Source organism: Herpailurus yagouaroundi, unplaced genomic scaffold (assembly GCF_014898765.1).
Source record: "Herpailurus yagouaroundi ecotype Mexico unplaced genomic scaffold, PumYag 438, whole genome shotgun sequence".
Taxonomy (NCBI): Eukaryota; Metazoa; Chordata; class Mammalia; order Carnivora; family Felidae; genus Herpailurus; species Herpailurus yagouaroundi.
Window position 1 is genome coordinate 177015 of NW_024412655.1, and position 18945 is coordinate 195959.

Here is an 18945-nt window from a genome sequence, read left to right on the forward strand (position 1 = left end):
GGGCGGGCGGGCGGGCGGCGGGGCGGCCTTGGGGGCCACTGTCAGGGCCGTGCTGGGGGAGGGGGCTATGTGTCTAAGGCTGCTCGCGGCGGGCGGCGGGCGGCCCCGTCTTGGCCGTGTCCTTGCCCGTTGGGTACTCGGCGTCCCCTCCAGGGCCGGGGCCAGCGGCCGCGGAGTCACCGAGTGGGCCGTGGGCACTCCGCTTGGCGGGCGTGCTGGGGGCCTGGGCCGCCTGCCCGTTCTTCTCGTCTGAAAAAAGTTGTTTAATTACGTCAAAGAAGTTACTCAATGGGCTGCCTGGGTACACAGAACAGAAGACAAAAGAGAAAAAAGAAAAAAGAAAAAAAAAAGAGAAAGAGGAAGGGGGGTAAGGAGAGAGAAAGAGAACAAACAAACAAATGAACGAAAGGGTCTCCACCACGAGAGAAAGAAAACCCAACGAGATGAGGTCTGAGCCGGGCTTGGCAGGCGGGGGGGGGGGGGGGGGGGGGGGGGGGCGGAACCGGGGGGGGGGGGGCAGCAGGTGGAGAGACCCCTCCTCCCTCACCGCGCCTGGCCCTGAGGCCCTGGCCCCCCTGCACCTCAGCCGCCCCATGGCCTGGCCACCCGGCCAGCCCCGCTCTGGAGACCGAGGCAGAAAAGCCACCACTGCCACAAGCCCCAGGGCTGAGCAGGACCCTGGGGCCCCCGGCTGCCTCCTCGCCCGGGGACCAGGGAGCCTTCTCTGGGCTGGGGAGGCTGGAGCCAGTGTGCCCGCCACGCTCCTCCCGGGAGGCTTGGAGCCCGGCCCCCGGCCAGCCCAGGCAGCACCGCATGGACACAGAGGTCAGCAGGAGACACACAGATGGACAGATGGGTGAACAGGCATGGAGAGCTTGGGTATGGGAGGGCTGGGGGCAGGCAGCCAGAGTGGGGGCCCTGATCCCAGAGGAAGAAGGCAGAGATGGTTTGACCACCCCCACCTGGGGGCCTTGTCCTACTGTCCAGGTGCCTCCGCTCTACCTCTTAAACCTGACTCCCCCAGCCCGGAGCAGTGGGCAGGGGAGTGCGTGCACGGCACCCTCCCCCACCCCACCCTCCAGCAGCCTCCAGCCCAAGGTCTGGAGTGTACCCAGACCCCAGACCAGAGCCCACACAGGCCCTTGCTGGCCCTGGGGCGTGGAGACCCTTGACTGATCTGAGTCTCGGGTTCCCTTCCTGGCCTGCCTGGATCCTAGGGCTGGGCCAGTGGCTGCCCTAGGGGGCGGGTGACCGAGGCTGCTCCTGGCAGAGGTGGGGGGCTGGGGGGGCCCGAGTGTGCGTGTCTGGGCCCCACGTGTATACAGGGACCCCAGGGTGGCCCTAAGGGTGGCAGGGGTAGCACCCAGCCAGGAGCGGGCTGCAGGTGGGGGTGACAGGCTGGGGGATCCCAGGTGAGCGTGAGGGGTTCTTACCACATTTGGAAAGCCTCCCCGTCATCATTTCCATACAGTTAGTGGTGTCTGGAGCACAGAATGGAGAGAGGAGGGAGGGAGACGTGTGAAAAAGTCTTCCCACTCGGAGCCCAGGCCAGGCACTGCCCTCAGCCTCTGGCCAGGCCCTCCCGGAGGGGGCAGAGCCCGGGTTGGGGGCGGGGCCACGGGGGGGAGGGGCCGGTGCTGCGGGGGCTGGCACGCTGGAGAAGGAGGCTAGGAGGCTGGGAGGGGTGGAGCCCCGAGCAGGGGGGTTGGGGCAGGTAGGGTGGGTTCCAGCTGGAGTTGGGTGGGACTTGGGGGGGGGGGGGGGGGGGGAGCCGGGGGTGGGGCCGGCTCAGACTGTGGGCAGTGAGGGGGGTGGGGCAGTATCCTGGTCAGAGGAGGGTCCTGCTGCAACCAGAGCCTGAGGGCAGGACGGGGCCCTGCCCATCGGGTGCCCTGCACCCACCTGGGCCTCCGTCTCCTCTGTCCTGCCCTGGGCCCGAGACATGTGCTCTGGAACCGAGAAGCTCAGGGCTCTGGTTGTGGCCTACTCTGGACAGGTGAGTGTCCTCATCCTGCCACTCTGCAGCTCAGGCAGCTGTATCTGCCCCTCAGCCCGTGCTGGCACCCCGCTCCCTTCTGCTGGGCCCGGGAGTGTTGGTGCTCCAGGGGCCTAGAGTGTAGGGCTCCTCCAGGCTCTCACAGGGGCCTATGCTGGGTGGGATGGGACCTCTTGGCCTCCTTTCCCTAATTGGAGTGACCACCAGGTCTCTTGCCCTATAGCTAAGGGGCCCCCACTTCTGCCCCCTGCTCACAGTGGCTCTAGAACTGAGCTCGACAGACAAGAGCATCCAGACCGGGAGGGAGGGTGCTGGGAAAGGCCAGAGGGTACAGGAGGCCTAGGGATGGGGCCAGGGCATGGGCTAGGATCCTGGATTAGGCTCCCCAGGTCCCAGACCCCCTGAAGGAGGTCAGGGGAGACGGGCCTGGAGCCCAGAGGGGGTACCCGAGAGTTTGCAGGGACACAGCTTTGGACGCAAGGCTGAGTGGGGTCAGGACTAACAGGGGCCCCCGCTTTGGGGTGGGGGCAGGACTGCGGTGGGGTGTGGAGCCCAGGGGAAGAGTAGCGTCCACCTTGCTCACTGCTGTGCCTGGTACTTGGCACGAGGGACGCCGGCTGATGGGCAGAATGACCCAGCCAGGAGCAGGCCTGGGTACCCTCTGGGCAACACACCAGGCCCTGGCCTTCGCTCACCTCCCTCAACAAGCTCTGTCCTTCCCTGGCCTCAGTTTCCCTCTGTCAGCCCTGCTCTGCTCTGATGTGGAGGCCTTGAAGGCTCCCAGGGAGCCAGAGGCACCTGACACCTGTCCCCCCTGCTCCCTGCCTCCAGTGCCAGCCTGGCTCCCAGAGCCCACTCCGTGGGCTTAGGGCTAGCATGCTGGGGGCACCCCAGCCCTGACCTGCCAGTGGGGTGAGGAGGCACACGTTGGGGGTGAAAAGGGTGAAACACATACAATGGAATGAGGATGGCAGGGGCAGGGTGGATGAGCGGGGCTGGTCTGGCCTCTGGGACCCCACCAGGCTGGAAAAGGGGCCCCCTGAGGGGGTGCTCAGAGAGGCGGGGCTCGTGCTGGTCGCCGTGCTCCCCAGACCCTAAACCCAGACTGGGCCGTCACGGCAACAAGTGCCTTACCACCATCCTGACAGGACCCGCACACCCTCGCTAACGGACAGCTGCGTGTGCACATGCCCACCCGGCCCTACGCAGGCTCACCCACCCCTGCAGCGGGCACGTAGCCCACTCCCCACCAGGTGCTGAGCAGCGTGGACCCTCGGGCTCTCGGACCCCCAGCACCTCCGGGCCTGGGCAGCCCCTTCTCCCTGTGTGACCCCCGCCCCCCCCCCACCCCCCCACCCCGTAGGCCCAGCTGGGGAGTTCTTCCTTTGGGCACTCAGGCCGCCCCCTGTCTTGCTCAAGGCCAGGCGATCACGGGCCTGTCACGGGGAAGTCAGGTGGCAGGTAGCCCCACCGCGTGTCAGCCAGTGTGGGCGCTAGGCCCACAGCCTCGCAGGGTACGGCTGGGGGAGCCCGGAGGGTGGCAGGCTCCCCGCAGGACCTTGGCCGCTGCTCTTCTGGAGCCTGCTCTCACCGGCCTGGGGCCGGGCTGCCCGTGTCCGGCTGCTCAGCCTGGGTGCTGGGCCTCGACGGTCTGTCCAGGGCCGGGAGCTGGCCTCTGGATGTGTGAGCGGGCACAGGGTGCCCTTCCTGGGGGCAGTCTGGCTCTCGCCAGAGGCTCTGCCCGCAGCCCCCTCCCTGCCCCTGCGGCGGGGCCGGACACCTTACCTGCCAGCGTCAGAGGCTACTCTCGTAGCTGGTGGCCACCTTCTGGCCCTTAAGCCCAGCACCCCAGCTTAGTCCTGGCGCTGGCGGGGGGGGTTCTACGGTGGACAAGAGGCGCCTTTCAGTGTGGTGTGCTGGGCCCTACCTCCCTGGGTGTGCAGAGACGGGCCGGCCCACTGCGCCGGGGAGGGCCCTGCCCCCTGGGGGGCAGCGAGGTGGGCACGTCGGAGGGGCCACACCCCTGCTCACCAGCCCGCAGGGCAGCCCAAGCTGAGCCCCCGCCTCACCTGACAAATGCTGGGCGGAGGGCTGGTCGTGTGTGCTCAGTAGCTGGGTCTGAATGGTCTCCACGACCCTCTTGAAGCGGCGGCTCGGGCCTGGGGGAGACAGGGGGTCATGCCCAGGCCCAGGGTTAGCCCGGAGCCCGTGCCCTGGGCCAGCGGCTCACCTGACAGGAGCGTGAATGTGACAGAATAGATGCCGTTCTCCTTCTGCGCTGCCCCGCCCTCGGTGTAGGTGATGTCCACCTGGAACTTGACCGGCTTCTGGAACACCGCCGGGCCCCCTGTCGCCTTATACTCAGCCCGGAAGCTGGTCTGGGAGATGACGCTGTGGCTGAGGCTGGGGATCTGCAGGGCGGCAGGGTGGTGTGAGTGTGCAGTGCCCGAGCCGGTCCTCCACGCCACCCTGTGGACCAGGCTGGAGCCCCTAACCCTGAACTTCCGTGCAGGCTGGGACACGAGAGCCGAGTGGAAGAGCAGAGGGTGGGGGGGAACAGGGAGGCAGGAACCAGGAGGGCGGCGCAGGCCCCTGAGAGCAGCGGCGGTGGCGGCCAGGATCAGGGCTAAAGCCTCTGCTGTGCTTTGCGAAGGTGCCTCCGGAGGCTGAGGCCACTTGGCCATCGCTGAGCTCGGGCAGAGGGGCCCCTGTGCACCTGAGTCACGGGCAGCAAGGGGGCATGCCCCTGAAGACGGACTCCGGAGGTGGTTTTGCCTTGGGAAGGGGGGGGGGGGGGTTACCCCTAGGACGGTGCTCTGCTGCTCAGGAGAGCAGCCGTGCCAGGAGGCTGAACGGGGTGTCGGCCGAATCCCCATCACACTTGGGAGGAGCACTTGGGAGGGCTTGAGGGAGAGGGAGACCCAGACTGGGGGCACTGAGGAGGCGAGCAGGCAGGCTGCCCCCCACCCCGGGCCTGCTGCTGGCTCCTCCTGGCCCCCGGAGACTTCTCGTCAGAGCTCTAAGCTGTCCCCTCGCCCAAAGGGAACTTTGGCCGCAGCCGGGACAGCAGGGCTGAGTCCACACTGAGCCCAGGGAACCACACTGGCGGGTCCTGCCCACCCTGGTTGGGGTGGCCCAGCTTGAGCTGCAGGGGTGCCGTGGTCCTGGGGGACCCAGCCCCGGGCGAGGCCCCCTGACAGGACCCGGAAGAAAACGTTCAGGGCTCTCTGCTTCACACACACACTCAAAGGTCTCGCAAAGACAAAAGGAGCACGCCCAGGGCCTGAGGGCAGCCCACCCTATGAGCCACCAGGCCTCCCTCAGAGACACGTGGGGGTGGGCGGAGAGCACACAGGGGACAGGCCTCTGGGACAGTTCCCGAGGCCACGGTATGTCCACCAGACCCAGCAGAGGGCCTTCTGTGTCCAGACCCCACGTCCCCTCCCTGGGGAGCTGCTACATGGTTGCCGGTCTCAGTGAGGTGTCACCCCCCGGGGCTCAACCCCAGCCACCAGCACTCCTGGCCCTCGGCCCTCGAGGCCCAGCCCCACCCTGAGCCCCAGCTCAGCATGACTTGTTTCGTGCACACCTGTCTCCCGCCCCCGACACACTAGTGCCTCCTCAGGAGCCCGCGGCCTGCCCCGGGCCAGGGGGCCACGTGGTGACCCTCAGGCGCCAGCCAGGGCAGTGGGAGCCAGTGGCTGTGTGGCATGCGCGTCGCAGGTGGGTGGGGTCATGGGGGCTCACCGACAGGAAGGCGTGAACAATGTCGGCTTTGATGGAGCTCAAGGGCTTGTCCTTGATCACCACGAAGATCTGCTCCTCCTTCTCCAGGTTGATGAAGTTCCCAAACCACGACTTCTTGGCGAGCCTGGGCAGGGGGGCGGGGGTGGGGGCAGGGTCTGCTCACTGTCGGCAGAGATTCTGGGGACAGGCCCGCGCTCCCCTCCAGGCCGAGGCCGGCTCACTGCCCTGCTGCCCCCTCCCCCTCCCCCACTCTTGCTCTGGCTCCCGACTCCTCCCCCCCCTGCCCCCCTCCCGTGCCCGCCTGGGTCTGGGCAGTGCCCAGCAGAACCCACCACAAAGGAAGGTAGAGCCCAGCCTCACTCCTGCTTCAGCCACCGAGTTTTGGGGAAATTGTCTCTACACCATCCCTGAGGGAGGTTCCCCTGCCCTGGGGCTGCACGGGGAGCAGGCGCAGCGCAGGAGGCCAGGGTAGGGGGTCGCGGCCGGCCGGGGAACTCTGCACCCACACGGACACATGGATGGGGGGGGATGCTGCGTGGAGAATGGGGGCTGGGGGCCCAGGAGGCTGTGTGCCCCTCCCACCTGACGGGGCAGCCTTGGCTCCCCGGGGGCCACCCTCTGTCCTGGAGGACCAGGGGCCGCCTGGCCGTCCACATTCCTGCTGCCCAGCCCGCTCACCCCGTGGAACACGGAGGCTGCTTCCAACCCAGCTGCTCTACTGGGCAGGGCAGGGCAGGGGCCGCATCCTCCCGCACACACTGAGCCCCTCACCTCACTGGCGCCCAGGGCTTCCCTTACTGTCCTCTGTCTTCTGTCCGGCCTTGTTATTCTGCTCTGCGTCTGGGGCCACCACGTGCTCAGAGCACACCAGGGCGGGAGACCCTCAGTTGGCCCACCGTCCTGCCTCCCGCATTCACACGCCCGTGCCGGTCCCTCCCTTGGGAGCCCCGAGAGTGACAGATGTCGCCTCCGAGAACACGTTGCACAGGCCGCGACTCCTGCTTGCCAGCAGGTCCCCACGGCACTGTGACAGAGCCAGCTAACACGACGGAGAGGCCCGTATCCGAGGAAACCGCGTCCTGCCCACAACCACGTGAGCTTGGCGCAGGCCCTGCTCCTGCTGAGCCTTGAGAGGACCACAGCTCGCCGACCGCCTGCAGCAGGGGGCCCAGCGGGGCCACCCGGGGTCCTGACCCACAGAGCCCGAGAGGAGGAATGCGTGTCGTTGAAGCCTCTAAGCTTTGGAGCGGTCTTCCAGGCCGCCGTCTCTCACCGCATCAGTGACACCGGACCCGAGTTCCGCCCGTCAAACCATCAAACACCCCCATTCAGACCTCGAGGCAGCCAGCGAGGCACAGGCAGGGCCCCGCTGGGCACGTTGCTGTGGGCCCAAGCGGCCTCTGCTCAGCTCGGGGACCCTGACCCCACAGTGCACGTCCCTCCACCCCCATTCCTGCCTCCCCGCCAGCCCTCTGCTCTGCTTCCTTGCCCTGGAGCGCAGGCTTCTGCCCCAGCACCCGTCCCCAGGGCCTGCAGCCCAAGAGGTACTCGGGAGTCCGTCTGGAACCCGCCGGGGGTTCTCTTTCTCCTCCTTTGACAGAGATGATAGAAGAGTCACTGAAAACGTCATTTGTTTGCACCCTGGGAGCCCAGCTGTTGGGCAGCTGGCACAAATAGTCCCGTGCCTGAGGGAGCCAGAGAGGCTCTTGCCGGTCGACTCCACAAGTCAGCTCGGCCACCCGGGCGGCTGCCAGGTGCTGCTGCTTAGACGTGTGGTAGCCAGGCGTCTCTGAGTAAAGCAGACCACTCTCCAGGATGTGGTGGGCCTCATCCAACCAGGTGAAGGCTTCGAGAGGGAAGGCTGCAGTTTCCCTAAGGAGTTCCGCTCGACAGAGCACCACGGGGTTCCCCACCTGCACATTTCACACTCAGGGCTGTGACATCACCCAAACCTGCTTATTTCCACCTGCCGAACCCACGGCCTGAGGCCTGCCGGCCCCCACGATCACGTGAGCCAGTTCCGAGAAACAGCCCCACGTGTACACACTGGTGCACTCGCACCCCACCGGGTGGGGGGACCCTGACCGACACGCTGCCGGCGAGGATGTCCCCTGTAGGAGGCGGCGCTGGGGATTAGCTGCGCCGAGCTCCCTGGGCGGCTGCGCACCTGCCGGGTCCCATCGGGACCCCCAGGAGGGGCGAGGCCCCCAAAGGGGCTCGAGAACGGAAAGGCCTCAGGGCATCAGGTGCTGTGGGACCTAACTTGTCCGCCAGCACAACAGTCCTGTTACAGGGCCGCCTGTGAGTGGCGACAACAGCAGGAAGGGTCGACGAGGCCCTAACCCAGCACGTGGGGCCCGCCTGCCGCACCTGCCCGCGGCCCGGGTGTCCGCCCTGCCTGCAGGCACCGCGTCCCCAGGCCCCGCGGGAAGCCTGCCCCACGGCGGCACCTTCTGCTCAGTCAGCGAGACCGTGGCCTTCGAACAGGCTGCCCGTGTGAGGCCACGGCGGCTTCCTGCTCCCCTCGCTGGCGCTGTCCCACACCCACGCCTCGCTTCCTGTTTGTGCCATGCTGCCAGAGCCAAGTGGCCAAGGCCACCACGAGGGCCAGGAGGGTGGGGGCGGGGCCTCTCCAGGGTCTCTGCCACAGTTGAGGCCAGCTGCGGGGTGGCTGTGGCTCCACTCGCCCATCGCCTCCCACGGGACCTGCTCCTCCTTAATGGCGATGGTTAGCTGAGGGCTTGGTCTGCCCCTGGCACCCTCCCGCAGTGCCACCCTCCGCAGCCCGCTTCCTCCTCCTCCTCCTCGGCCAGCGCCATGTTTTCGCCTTGAGACCCGCCATCCTGGTGAGCCCCCAAATTCCTGGACGCATCCTGGGCTCCGCTCCGCCCTCGGCAAGCCCGTGTCAGCACGGCCCAGCGCTCCTCTCCCCGGAGGCTGCCTGCCGCAAGCACCACAGGCCGGTCCTTCACAGGCCCCCTGTGCCCGGCGCGTCCAGGGCTGAGCCTGCGCCCAGAGAGTCGTGAGCACGCCTGGCCACCAGCGCTCGGGCTCAGGGTCCACACGCTTCCCCCAGTGTGGAGCCCGGGCTTTCGGGCTGGTGTGCGGCAGTCCGTCTCCAAGGCACGGCCGTGCCCTCCCTGGTCTCCAGCCAGGCTCCCTACCCCAGACCCAGTTCCCTGACCTGGCGTTCACAGCACAGGACACAGAGCTGTGAGTGCCAGAGAGGAGGTGTCCCAGAGGCAGGAGGTGGAGGGGGCACCTGGGGCAAGCACAGGGTCACAGGGAGAAGGAATAAGCACCCGGAGGGGCTGGGGTGCTTTACCCCAAAGCCCTCGCGGGTCCCCAGCCCGCCATGTGGGAGGACCCAGCACCGGCCTCCCCACGCACTCGGTGTCTGGGCACCAGGAGGGAGGCCAGTGGCTCACAGTGGACGTTGGGCAGTGGCCACTTACTCTGGGGACGACTCCGGGGTCAGGTTGGACATCTCCTCGGGTGTTGGAACTGTGCACGTGGGAAGGACAGGAAGAGAAGCCATGGTGACCCTCTCCCCTTCCCTCACCAGGGATCCCCCTGCACTGCGGGCAGGGTCCTAGGGAGCCACCCCACAAGCTCCTGGGGGCTCACCACCAGAGCCTAGGGCCGCGGGGCAGTCCCACGGTGCTGTAATCGGGCTGTGCTTTCTCTAGCCTCCAGCCAGCCCTGCTGTCACCAACAGCCAGCCATGGTCCCCCCGACACCCGCCCATCCGCTGTGCTATAGGCTCCAACAGCCAGTGGAGCTGCCAACCGACCCTCGGCACCCAGCGTGCAGGAGCAGGCTGGCCACCGCTGCCCCGGTCCCACGGGCTTCTGACTGTCCTCGACCACACCCGCCCCTCGGCTGGCTCCCCTCCCTGGGCTCAGGTAGCCCGGCCCAGCCACACCCGCCAGGCCCTCGACGAGTAGGCAGGCATCGGGGCTGCTGCCTGGGCCCTTGCTGGCCTAGAGGACTCAGGCCACTGCCTGGTGCTTTTGATGGGGTGAACCAGGAAAGTGGGGAGGGGGCGGCCCCTGCCACCCCGCCTGCCCCACCGGCCCCCCTCCCCTCCGCTTACCCTGCAATTTCCGGCGGTGGAAGCGAGGTGACCCCAGGAAACTGTTCTTGATGGAGTTAAGCCGTGTCCTCCAGGGCACCCCTCCGACGCTGGGGCTGGACGGTGGCGTGGGGTTGGGTGTGCCCGCCGGGCTCTCCTTGGGCGTGTGCACGGGCGTCCCCTTAGGGGTGGGGAGGGGACTACCCCTTGGAGAGGGGTGAGGGGTCACCTGTATGGTGGGGACAGATTTGGTGTTCGGTTCAGTCCCAACGGGTGGGAGCCGGGTGGGGGCCGGCATGGTCGGCGGGCCCGGGGGCAGGGCCAGCTGGGGGCCTAGGCCCCCCGGGACAGGGGGTCGGGCCTGGGTGCCGGCCGGGAGTGGGTTGGACTTGGTGCCCTGCAGCGGCTTGTCGGTCAGCTTGGCCTTGCTCGGCAAGGTCTGGGTCTTGGGGTTGGGCCGCGAGGTGGCCTGTGGAGGGAGGGTGTGTCCGGGCCGAGAGGCGCTCCGACAAGCTTCAGGCTCCACGGAGGTGGCCAGGGGGCAGGCCACAAAGGGGCTCTCGGGGGGTGGGGGGGGCAGGGCAAACTTTCTAACAGGCTACAGGGCAGGCGCGGAGGGCAGGGATCAGAGCGCGAGGGGTCCCCGAGAGCCACCGTGCACGCGCCCACCCCCGCCCCGCATGCACACACGGCACCAGGAGAACCAGAAAAGCAACGTTCAAGCAGGACCCCAAGGCAGGACCAGCGGGGGCAGGCAGGCGTGGGGGTGGGAGCGGGTGCCATAAAAGTACACAAATAACACAGGAGAAAAACAAACAAAACGAAACAAAACAAAGACGTGCAGTTAGCGAGGGCAGCGGCAACCGCGGGCGGCCCCAGCAGCTGGCGAAGGGGGCCTGCTTCCCCGGCTCTGGGAGCCCCCCCTGCCCCCCGTGCACGCCGGGCCTGTCGGGGGGGGGCGGCTCACCCGGGGGCTGCTCAGCGGGCTGGTGGAGAGGCCCGAGGAGGCGCCGCTGATAGACCTGGACCTGCAGACACAGGGGCGGGCAGGTCAGCTGGGAGGGGCCGTGCTCTCCACTTCTGTCCCCCAGGTGGACCCTCCACGAGGACGGGAGCCCTGGCCGAGAGCCTCGAGGCGGCCCAGGGCTGTCCAGCGGTGCCCCCCCGCCCCGTCTCTCCCCAGGCCCGGGAGGGCCCCGCAGCCCCATCGGGGTCCCCGTCAGAGCCCCAGTGGGGTGGCCGGCTGCCTGCCCCCCCCAGGGGCTCTGCCTCTTCTCTACGTGGGAGCTGCCCCGGGTCCAAGGCCCGGGCCCAGGACGGCACAGGGGAGCCCTCGGCAAGGGTCTGTCGGGGGCTCAGGTGGCTAGAGGGACGAGGGGAGACGGGTGCCTCCGGTGAGCTGAATCCAGCCCGTGCCTGCTCCGTTCTCCAGGCCCCGGGGGCCCTGAGCCCGGCCAGAACCCCCAAGGCTGAACTGTCACAGGCCCCGAGTCCTGCACTTTGCTGAGCACCTCCCATCCTGCCACGTGGGCCACCAGCTGGGCACCAGCCCAACCCTTCCATGCCCATAGCCCACCTGCCCAGCCCAGAGCCACCCACAGCACACCAGCCTGCAGCCCTCTCCTCCTGGCACAGGAGGGCCTGGGCAAGGCAAGGCCAGGGTAAGTGTTGGCTGAAACCACGAGCCTAGTCCACCACTGGCCCCACTCGGCCCACAGACCTGGCCGGGCAGGCACCCGGCACCCCAAGAGGCCTCGCTCCACCACACCACACGGCCTCAAGGGAGGGCACGCCACGCCCGCTCAGCCCTGGGTACTGGCACCTGCCCCCTTTCGAAGAAGGAAATGGGGGGGGGGTGTGGTGCCGAGGCAGCCACGGGAGAGAAAAGGAAATGAGTGAAGGCCCACCCCCACCAGCCAGCCTGGCCCTGAGAGGGCCCCCGCCCACCCGCCGGCCTGCCTGCCCACACCTTGGCCCAGCCCTTGGGCCTCAGGGAGGAGCTGAGCCCACTCTGACCAGGGCCCCGGCACCTGTGGGCTGGGACCCCATGGCAGCGACCCTCCAACTCCCCCACCTAACACAGCCACGGAGCCAGGGGGTGGCGCTGACCTTGCTTCCGGCCCCCCAGCCCAGCAGGCCCATGGCCAGGACAGTGCCCAGAGCCAGGCCTGGGTCCAAAGCTTCCGGATGCTGGGAAAGGAGTGGGGGCTGTCGGTCCCGGCTGGTGCCCACCCCAGCAGCTGCAGGCCAGCAGGGCAGCAGCCGAGAGTGAGGGCCAGCGCCCAGGGCCTGCCTGCCACTAGGCCAGCCATGCGCTTATCACTTGGCACAAGGAAACCAGAAAAGCAGCAGTGGAAGGAACAGGGGTGGGGGCTGCCTCCATACCCTCCTGTCTAAGCAGGCGGCCCCGGAAACCAGGCTGCACCTGCCCGAGACAGAAAGGATGGGGCCGGCACAGAGAACAGCCGGGGCCGGGCGACAGGTAGGCGGCAAGAGGCCAGCGGTGAGCAGGCAGGGACACGGGCAGGTGTGGAGGCAGGGGGAGGGCAACAGGGGTGAGGCCCAGCCACCGTTGCCCACAGGCAGCAGGCCCTGCAAGGTTGGGGGGGGGGGGGTGTGTGTGCTCAGGAACACCAGGCCCCATGCGGAGACCCCTAAGACTGTCATGCCTCCTGCCCCCTCCTGGGGAGCCTGCAGCCGCCTTGGGCTGTCACCTCCACTCTGGCCCCTGTGGGCAGCAGGGTGACCCCAGGACCCAAGGCCAGCACAGAACAGAGGAGGGGAGGTTTACCAGGGCTACACGGAGGGGGGCCTCACAGCCTGCAAACACTCGGGGGGGGGGGGGGGCCCAGGGCAGGGAGAGCGCAGTGGGTCTCCCGGCCCTTCTCAGGCCGGCCATCGGCCTTGCCCCAGCAGCCCACACGCCTCCTCCTCGGGGCCTCAGCCCTGTCTGGCCCGGGCCCGTCCCCAGCTCGCTGGAGGGTTCCCTCGCCAGAGCTGAGAGGGCCGGATGCGCCTCGGGCCCAGCCCTGCCACCAGGCCCACCGTCGTCTTCGGGGCTGGGGGGCGGGGGATGGGTGGGCAGGGTGTATACCTGTCTTCTTTGCTGAATTGGGGGTGGGCTTCAGCGATATCCAGGCTTTTACTGAACATTGCTTTACTACAGCAGGAACAAAGCGAGAAAACAGAGTTACTGACGCGGCCCCGGCAGGCGGCCTGGGAGGCCGGACCTCCACACAGCTCCGCACAGGCCGGGCACGTGGGCGCGAGGGGAGGCCGGGCAGGAGGGTGCCAGGGCCGCAGCGCACCCCGCCCTGATGGCCTGCCGGGCGGGGTGGCCTGGCCAGGCCTTGGAGGATATGCCCAGCACCCAGCAGCAGCCCTAGGGCCCCTGCAGCCCCAGTGCGGAGCGGCCAGGCCTGAAGAAGCAAGGTCTGGAGCAGCAGCGGCAAGTGAGGAGGCGCCGGGAGGAAGGGCCTTTTGCAGTGGCCGCGGGGATGGCCCGCGGCTGACCCGGTCCCGGCACCTCCCACCCCAAGGCGGCCAGGCCTGGAAGGCAGGACGGGAGACTCGGCCCGGTGGCCTCCCACGCCTGGCCCCTGTTCTAAACGGGTGAGGAGGGAGGGCCGCGGGGTGGCTGGGATGAGGTGGGCCCCGCGTCAGCAGTCGGCCTGCCCCCGGGGCAGGCCGAACGGGAGGCCAGGAGCAAGGCTCAGGAAAGGTGGGCTGGGGAGAGGTGGCCTCTCACCCTGGGGGCCTCCCGGGGAGAGGGGTGCCCACAACAAGCAGGACGCGAGGCAGTCAGGGCGGGAGCTCAGCCAGCAGACACCTTTCTCCCCACCACCCTAGCCAGCCTCCCAGTGCCAGAGCCCACGGGCAGCGGGCCGCGGTCGTCCGGAGACAGCCTGTTGCCCCGGGGAAGGCCCGGGACCACTGGGGGAGCCGTGCCCACTTGAATCCTGACAGTGATCCCGTTTCCTGGCAAATTCCTTGGGAGGCCCGGCTGGCCCCAGCACCTAGCCCCCAGCTGACCGGAGAGCTGGGACCTCCCGTGGTGGTCTCCACGCCCCAGAGCTCTGGCTAAAGCCCCTGCCTGGGCAGGAACATTGGGCCTCACCCCAAAAAGACCCCCGCCCAGTGCCAGGGTGAGGACTGGATTTGCCAAGGGCCTCTCCCAGCCAGCCAGAGTCCGCGGGGGCTCTGCAGGACCAGGACGCCCTTCCTTCCTCCAGGGGGCGCTGCTGGTTCAGCCCACACCTGCTCGCCGCCCCTCCCCCCCCGGCGGGGGGGCGGGGGCGCCCCGCGTCCCCTCCCCCTGCCCACCCCATCCCCACCACAGAATTCCATGCCCTTGATCCCAACACTACCACAGGTGACCCAAACACGGGGCCAGCATCAAGTGGGGACAGGCCTCCTAGGTAGCTCTGAACGTGGCTTGACCACCCCCAGCGTAGCCAAGTCCAGGCCACTCCGGTCCAGCCCAACCCCTGACTAGCCTCGTTCAACACAGGCCAACAGAGCAGAGCTCTGCTCAGCTCAGCCCAGCCCAGCTCAATCCAGTCCAACCTAATCCACCCCAATCCAGTCTAACCCAGCTCAGTCCAGCCCAGTCCACCCCAACCCCACTCGGTTCAGCCCAGTCCAGCCCAGTCCAGCCCATCCTATCTCGACCCAGTCCAGTCTAGCCAAGCCCAGCTCAGTCCAGCCCAGCCCAGCCCAGCTCAGTCCGGTCCAGGCCAGGCCGGGCCAGCTCCGCCCAGCTCAGTCCAGTCCGGCTCAGTCTAGCCGAGCCCAGTGTAGCTCAGCCCGGCCCAGCCCAGCCTAGCCCGGTCCAGCTCAGTCCGGCCCAGCACAGCCAAGCCCAGCACAGCCAAATCCAACGGAGTCCAGTCCAGTCTAGCCCGGTTCAGTCCAGTCCAGCCCAGCCAAATCTAGCTCAGTCCGGTCCAGCTCAGTCTAGCCGAGCCCAGCCCAGTCCAGCCCAGTCCAGTCCAGTCTAGCCCAGTCTAACCCAGTCCAGCTCAGCCCAGCTCAGCCAAGCCCAGCTCAGTCCAGTCCAGCCCAAGCAGCCCAAGCAGCCCCACCGAGCCCCCCAGCACAGCGCGTGGTCCAGCCCCACCCGGTGGCCTTGGCCCAGCCCCAGGACTAGGGGGCAGAGGCGAGCCACGCCAGGCCCAGCACAGCCCGCGAGGAAGGAGCGCCAATGCCGACCAGGCCGGGCCACCAGGAGGGCAGAGTGCTGGGTCCTCCTGGAAGGCACGCACCTCTGGCCATGCTGGGCCATCTCGATGGCCCGCCGCGCGGGCACCGGGGAGCCGCCGTCTGTCACGCTGAGCACCTCCATGGACTTGCGTTCCGGCCGCCGCTTGCCGTGCCGGTTCAGCATTGGGGAGTCCACACGCTTCCGAGGAGGGTCTGTGTGCAGACAGGGGTCAGGGCCAGGCAGCCCGCTGGGCCTGGAGGGGGCAGTACGGGACCAGGCCACCCTGGGACCTTATACCTATTTCGTTTCTGGGGGGCAGGTCCTCGTCCTCATGGCTCGGGTACCTTTCTTTCCGGTCCAGGAGAAGGAAATAGATCATTTTCTCCTGGTTTTCCCTGCAGTGGGCGAGAGGCAGGGAGAAGGGTCGGCAAGTCCGTTCCCCGAAGGGCCCTGCCCCCTGGCCACAGCGCAGCCCCCCCGCCGACGTACTCCTCGGACAGCAGGTCCTGCAACAGCTTGTTGCGGTCCCGGAAGCAGCCCAGCGAGTGCATGCTGTCCAGCACGTCGGGGTCGATGTCCTCCAGGCTGGGCAGCGAGCGGATCTGCACCTTGCGGGGGATGGGCTGCTCCGGCTCCGGCTCGTTCTTGCCCCCTCTGTGGATGACAGGCACCGTGGGGTCACTCACCCCCCCCTCTGCAGCCTGGGGCTTCTCCGCCCCCACCCTGAGGTGCTGGGAGGGCGGGGCCCACCCCTTCCTGGGGCCCTGCAGCTTGCTGCTCTCCCTGCACCCGGCCCCTGCACACCTCCTGTGTCCGGCCCGTGCCCAGCGCAGGCCGGCCCCGGGGGGCCTCGAGAGCCAGGAGCGGCTGAGGCTGGGAGCCGGCCTGCGCTGGGCTGGGTCGCCCCCCGCCTTCCCTAGCAGGCCCTCCAGGCCACGGTGACGGGTGACAGGCAAAGCAGGTGATGTGGGAGGAAAGGCTACTTACATATACCATATGTGTTTCTGAATGTGCTCTAGCTACAAGGAAAGAGAAACAGGGAGTTAGTAGGAGCAGGGAGGGAGGAGCCCACGTTAGGAGGCCAGAGGGGGCGGGAGCACGGGGAGGGAGGACCACAGGAGTGTGCAGAGAGCAGCACAGCAGGGGTGGGGAGGGGAGGAGAGAAGGGACGGGGGGGGGGGGCCCAAGGTGGGGGGAGCATGGAGGAGAGGGGCTGCACCCCTGACCTAGTACCCCTGACCCTGCGTATCCCAAGTGGAAGAGGAAATGCTGGCCTAGAGAAAGAAGGAAGGTGGGCAGGGCTGGGGGCTGCAGGCAGGGCTGGGGGCAGAGGGAGTGAGCAGGGAAGCAGAGTGGCCTCCTGGGCCTGGCGGCTCCAGGCCGAGGCCAGGGGAGGAGAGCAGGGGAAGCGGCCAGGGCGGCCCTCCTTGTGCACAGGGAGGGGCTGGGTGCAGGTGTGAGCAGGAGGCTTGGGGGCCAGCCCTGCTCTCCCCCCAACTCCACCCAGGACAGCTCGGCTGGGAGGAGGGGAGAGGGTGGCCCCTCGGGCACCGGGCCGCCCCTGTCCTGCAGAGGACAGTCCGGGGAGTCCTGCTGCCCTCGCTCTGGGGACCTGCCATCCCGGCACTAGCTGAGCCCCAGGGAGGCTGGAGACGGCCAGCCGGGGGCCTCTTTCCGAAGTGGGAGCTTACCCCCCGCCACCCTCTCTGGTCCCCAGCTGTCCTGGGGAGCGGCGGTGAGGAACTATTCACACCAACCTAGCCCTGGACAGCCCGGGAGGCAGGGGCCTGTATTGTGGGCACCGGCCTGCCAGGCACACCAGCACTCCCAAACCACGTGTGCATCCCTGTGTACCCGCCTGTGCTTGTGCACACACGCCCGCGCAGCTGTGCACACGCGTACGTGCACACGGTTCCGACCCTTGTGCTCCCTCTCACACACGCCGTACGCACCCAGAGCCCCCCATACCACACTCGGGCACGGGCCGGCCCTTCCCTCTGGGAGGAGGCTCCGGAGACGGGAGCCCGGCCCTAACAGGGTGGCCCCGGGCAGGGATCTCGCAGGCTCCGGGGGGCGGGGCGGGGGTGGGGGGGGCCCTCCACGACGCCTGGGACCCACCGTGAGGCGCCGGGCCGCGTCCACCTCGATCATGCCGCGCAGCAGGCTCTGGCAGTCGGGCGGGATGAAGTGCGGCATGTGGAAAACACCCCGCTTCACCTTCTCCAGCAGCTGCCTCAGGTTGTCGTCGTCAAAGGGCAGAGCCCCCTGCCGGCAGGGACCGGGGTCACTTCAGGCGGGGCGGGGGGGGGGGGGGGGGGGGGGCCGCGCGGGCAGCACCACGGGAGGGAGGGAGGCCGGGCAGGGGGCTCACCACCAACAGGGCGAATAGGATCACGCCGCAGCTCCACACGTCCGCCTTGCGGCCGTCATACTTCTCCCCCTGCAGGCGGCAGTGGGGTTGGCGGGGTGAGCGCCCGGGGTGGGGGGCTTTGCCCAGACCCAGGGTCGGGGAGGGAGCCAGCCGGGGCCTGGGGGTCCGCACAGCTGACGTGGGGAAGGCCCTTGGTCAGGCAGGGACTAGGGTGGGGGTGTGGGGGCAACGGCCACTTACCCGGATCACCTCGGGGCAGGCGTAGTGGGGGGACCTGCAGGCAAAAGCGGCGATCAGGTCCGAGGCCCGGGCCCTGCTGCCTGCCCTGGCTGTCCCACCCCACCCGGACCTCCGGGCTGCCCCCAGGACCACAGCAGCGCAGACACCCTGAGGCACGCTCTGCCCGCAGCAGATGCCCCGCTGTGGGGCCCTGAGGCCCAGCAGGAAGCTCAGGGGACTTTGATGACAACCCCCTTACAACCTAATCCCCGCTGGGTACACTGTGTGCTTCTGGGGGAGACGGGGGCTGTGGAGCCTCTGGGCTCTGCCACGCTCGAGGCCATCTGCCTGCCATCCGGGTCCCAGGAGAGCACAGTCAAAAGAAGGACCTTGGGGCGCTGCTGAATGGGCTCCGCAGAGAGATGGCCGGCCCGGGATGCCCCTGAGCGAGCAGGTGGCCGCTGGGACTGGACCAGCCTTCCAGGACGCGGCCAGAGAGCGGAAGGAGGGTCTGGGCCTGGCGGGTCACTCACTGCACGGCACTTGGGAGCAGAATCAGGGAGCGGAGCCAGAGGTCCTGGGGCTGTGGCCGCCCCACCCCCACTCTGCCCCCACCCCGGCCGCAGCAGAGACCACTGGCGGCCCGTATGGGGGGGCGGGGCTGGGGGCTGTGCCCGAGAGCGCAGGCCTTCAGGGGCAGCGGCCCGGCCCCCTCCTGGCCCCGCGGCTCCGCTCACCCGCAGCTGGTCTCCAGCAGGCTGTCGCCAACCTGCAGCGACGCCATGCCGAAATCCGCGATTCGGATGTTGTTCTTCTCATCCAGTAGAAGGTTTTCTGGCTTCAGATCCCTGTGGCTGGGAAGGAAGGCGGGAATGAGGCTGACCGGTCCCCTAGCTGCCTCCCCCTCCCCCAAAGCCCACCCACACAGCACGGGGCCAATGGCAGCCCAGCCTGGTGATGTCACAGGCAGCCAATCAGAAGTCGCCTGCCTGGCTGCTGGGATGGAGAAACGGGGACCCTCTGGGGTCACACCACGTGCTCCCACCCATCCTGGGCAGGCTCTGCCTTACTCTCTGGGGTCTCCCCACCATAAGAGCTCTGGGCTGAGGCCATCCCGAGCCCCTCCAATCCAGGGTGACCTGGCCCCAGGAGCCCTAAAAAGGCTGAGGAAGGGGCTCCCAGAGCCTTGGGTGGACACCTGGCAGAAGCTTCCTGATGTTCCTGAAAGGGGTCCAAAGAGAATGTGCTGTCTGCCCCAGGGGCACGGGGCGGGGTGGGGGGAGTGCAAGGGTGGGGAGGGGGTACCTGGTGGGGGATGGGCACCTGGTGGGAGA

The 18945-nt window shown here is 68.4% G+C and overlaps 1 protein-coding gene across 2 annotated transcripts in view; it reads right to left on the reverse strand.

Annotated features, from left to right (window-relative positions):
• Window positions 1-10: 10 nt before the first annotated feature.
• The window catches only part of BRSK2 (BR serine/threonine kinase 2), a 23680-nt gene continuing 4745 nt past the window's right edge, over window positions 11-18945 (reverse strand). The window contains exons 4-20 of one of the 2 annotated variants that reach the window (XM_040464202.1): window positions 18349-18465; window positions 17633-17666; window positions 17393-17461; window positions 17140-17286; window positions 16009-16040; window positions 15511-15675; window positions 15319-15416; window positions 15083-15233; window positions 12913-12978; window positions 10786-10846; window positions 9840-10047; window positions 9199-9247; window positions 5744-5867; window positions 4227-4407; window positions 4066-4155; window positions 1434-1481; window positions 11-297 (exon numbers count right to left, since the gene is read on the reverse strand). In XM_040464202.1, coding sequence (XP_040320136.1) covers window positions 74-297; window positions 1434-1481; window positions 4066-4155; window positions 4227-4407; window positions 5744-5867; window positions 9199-9247; window positions 9840-10047; window positions 10786-10846; window positions 12913-12978; window positions 15083-15233; window positions 15319-15416; window positions 15511-15675; window positions 16009-16040; window positions 17140-17286; window positions 17393-17461; window positions 17633-17666; window positions 18349-18465 — 1864 coding nt within the window. In that variant the 3' untranslated portion in view covers window positions 11-73. Of the gene's footprint in view, window positions 298-1370; window positions 1482-3781; window positions 3877-4065; window positions 4156-4226; window positions 4408-5743; window positions 5868-9198; window positions 9248-9839; window positions 10048-10785; window positions 10847-12912; window positions 12979-15082; window positions 15234-15318; window positions 15417-15510; window positions 15676-16008; window positions 16041-17139; window positions 17287-17392; window positions 17462-17632; window positions 17667-18348; window positions 18466-18945 lie in introns of those variants that run through there. The other variant, XM_040464203.1, reaches the window with a different exon arrangement.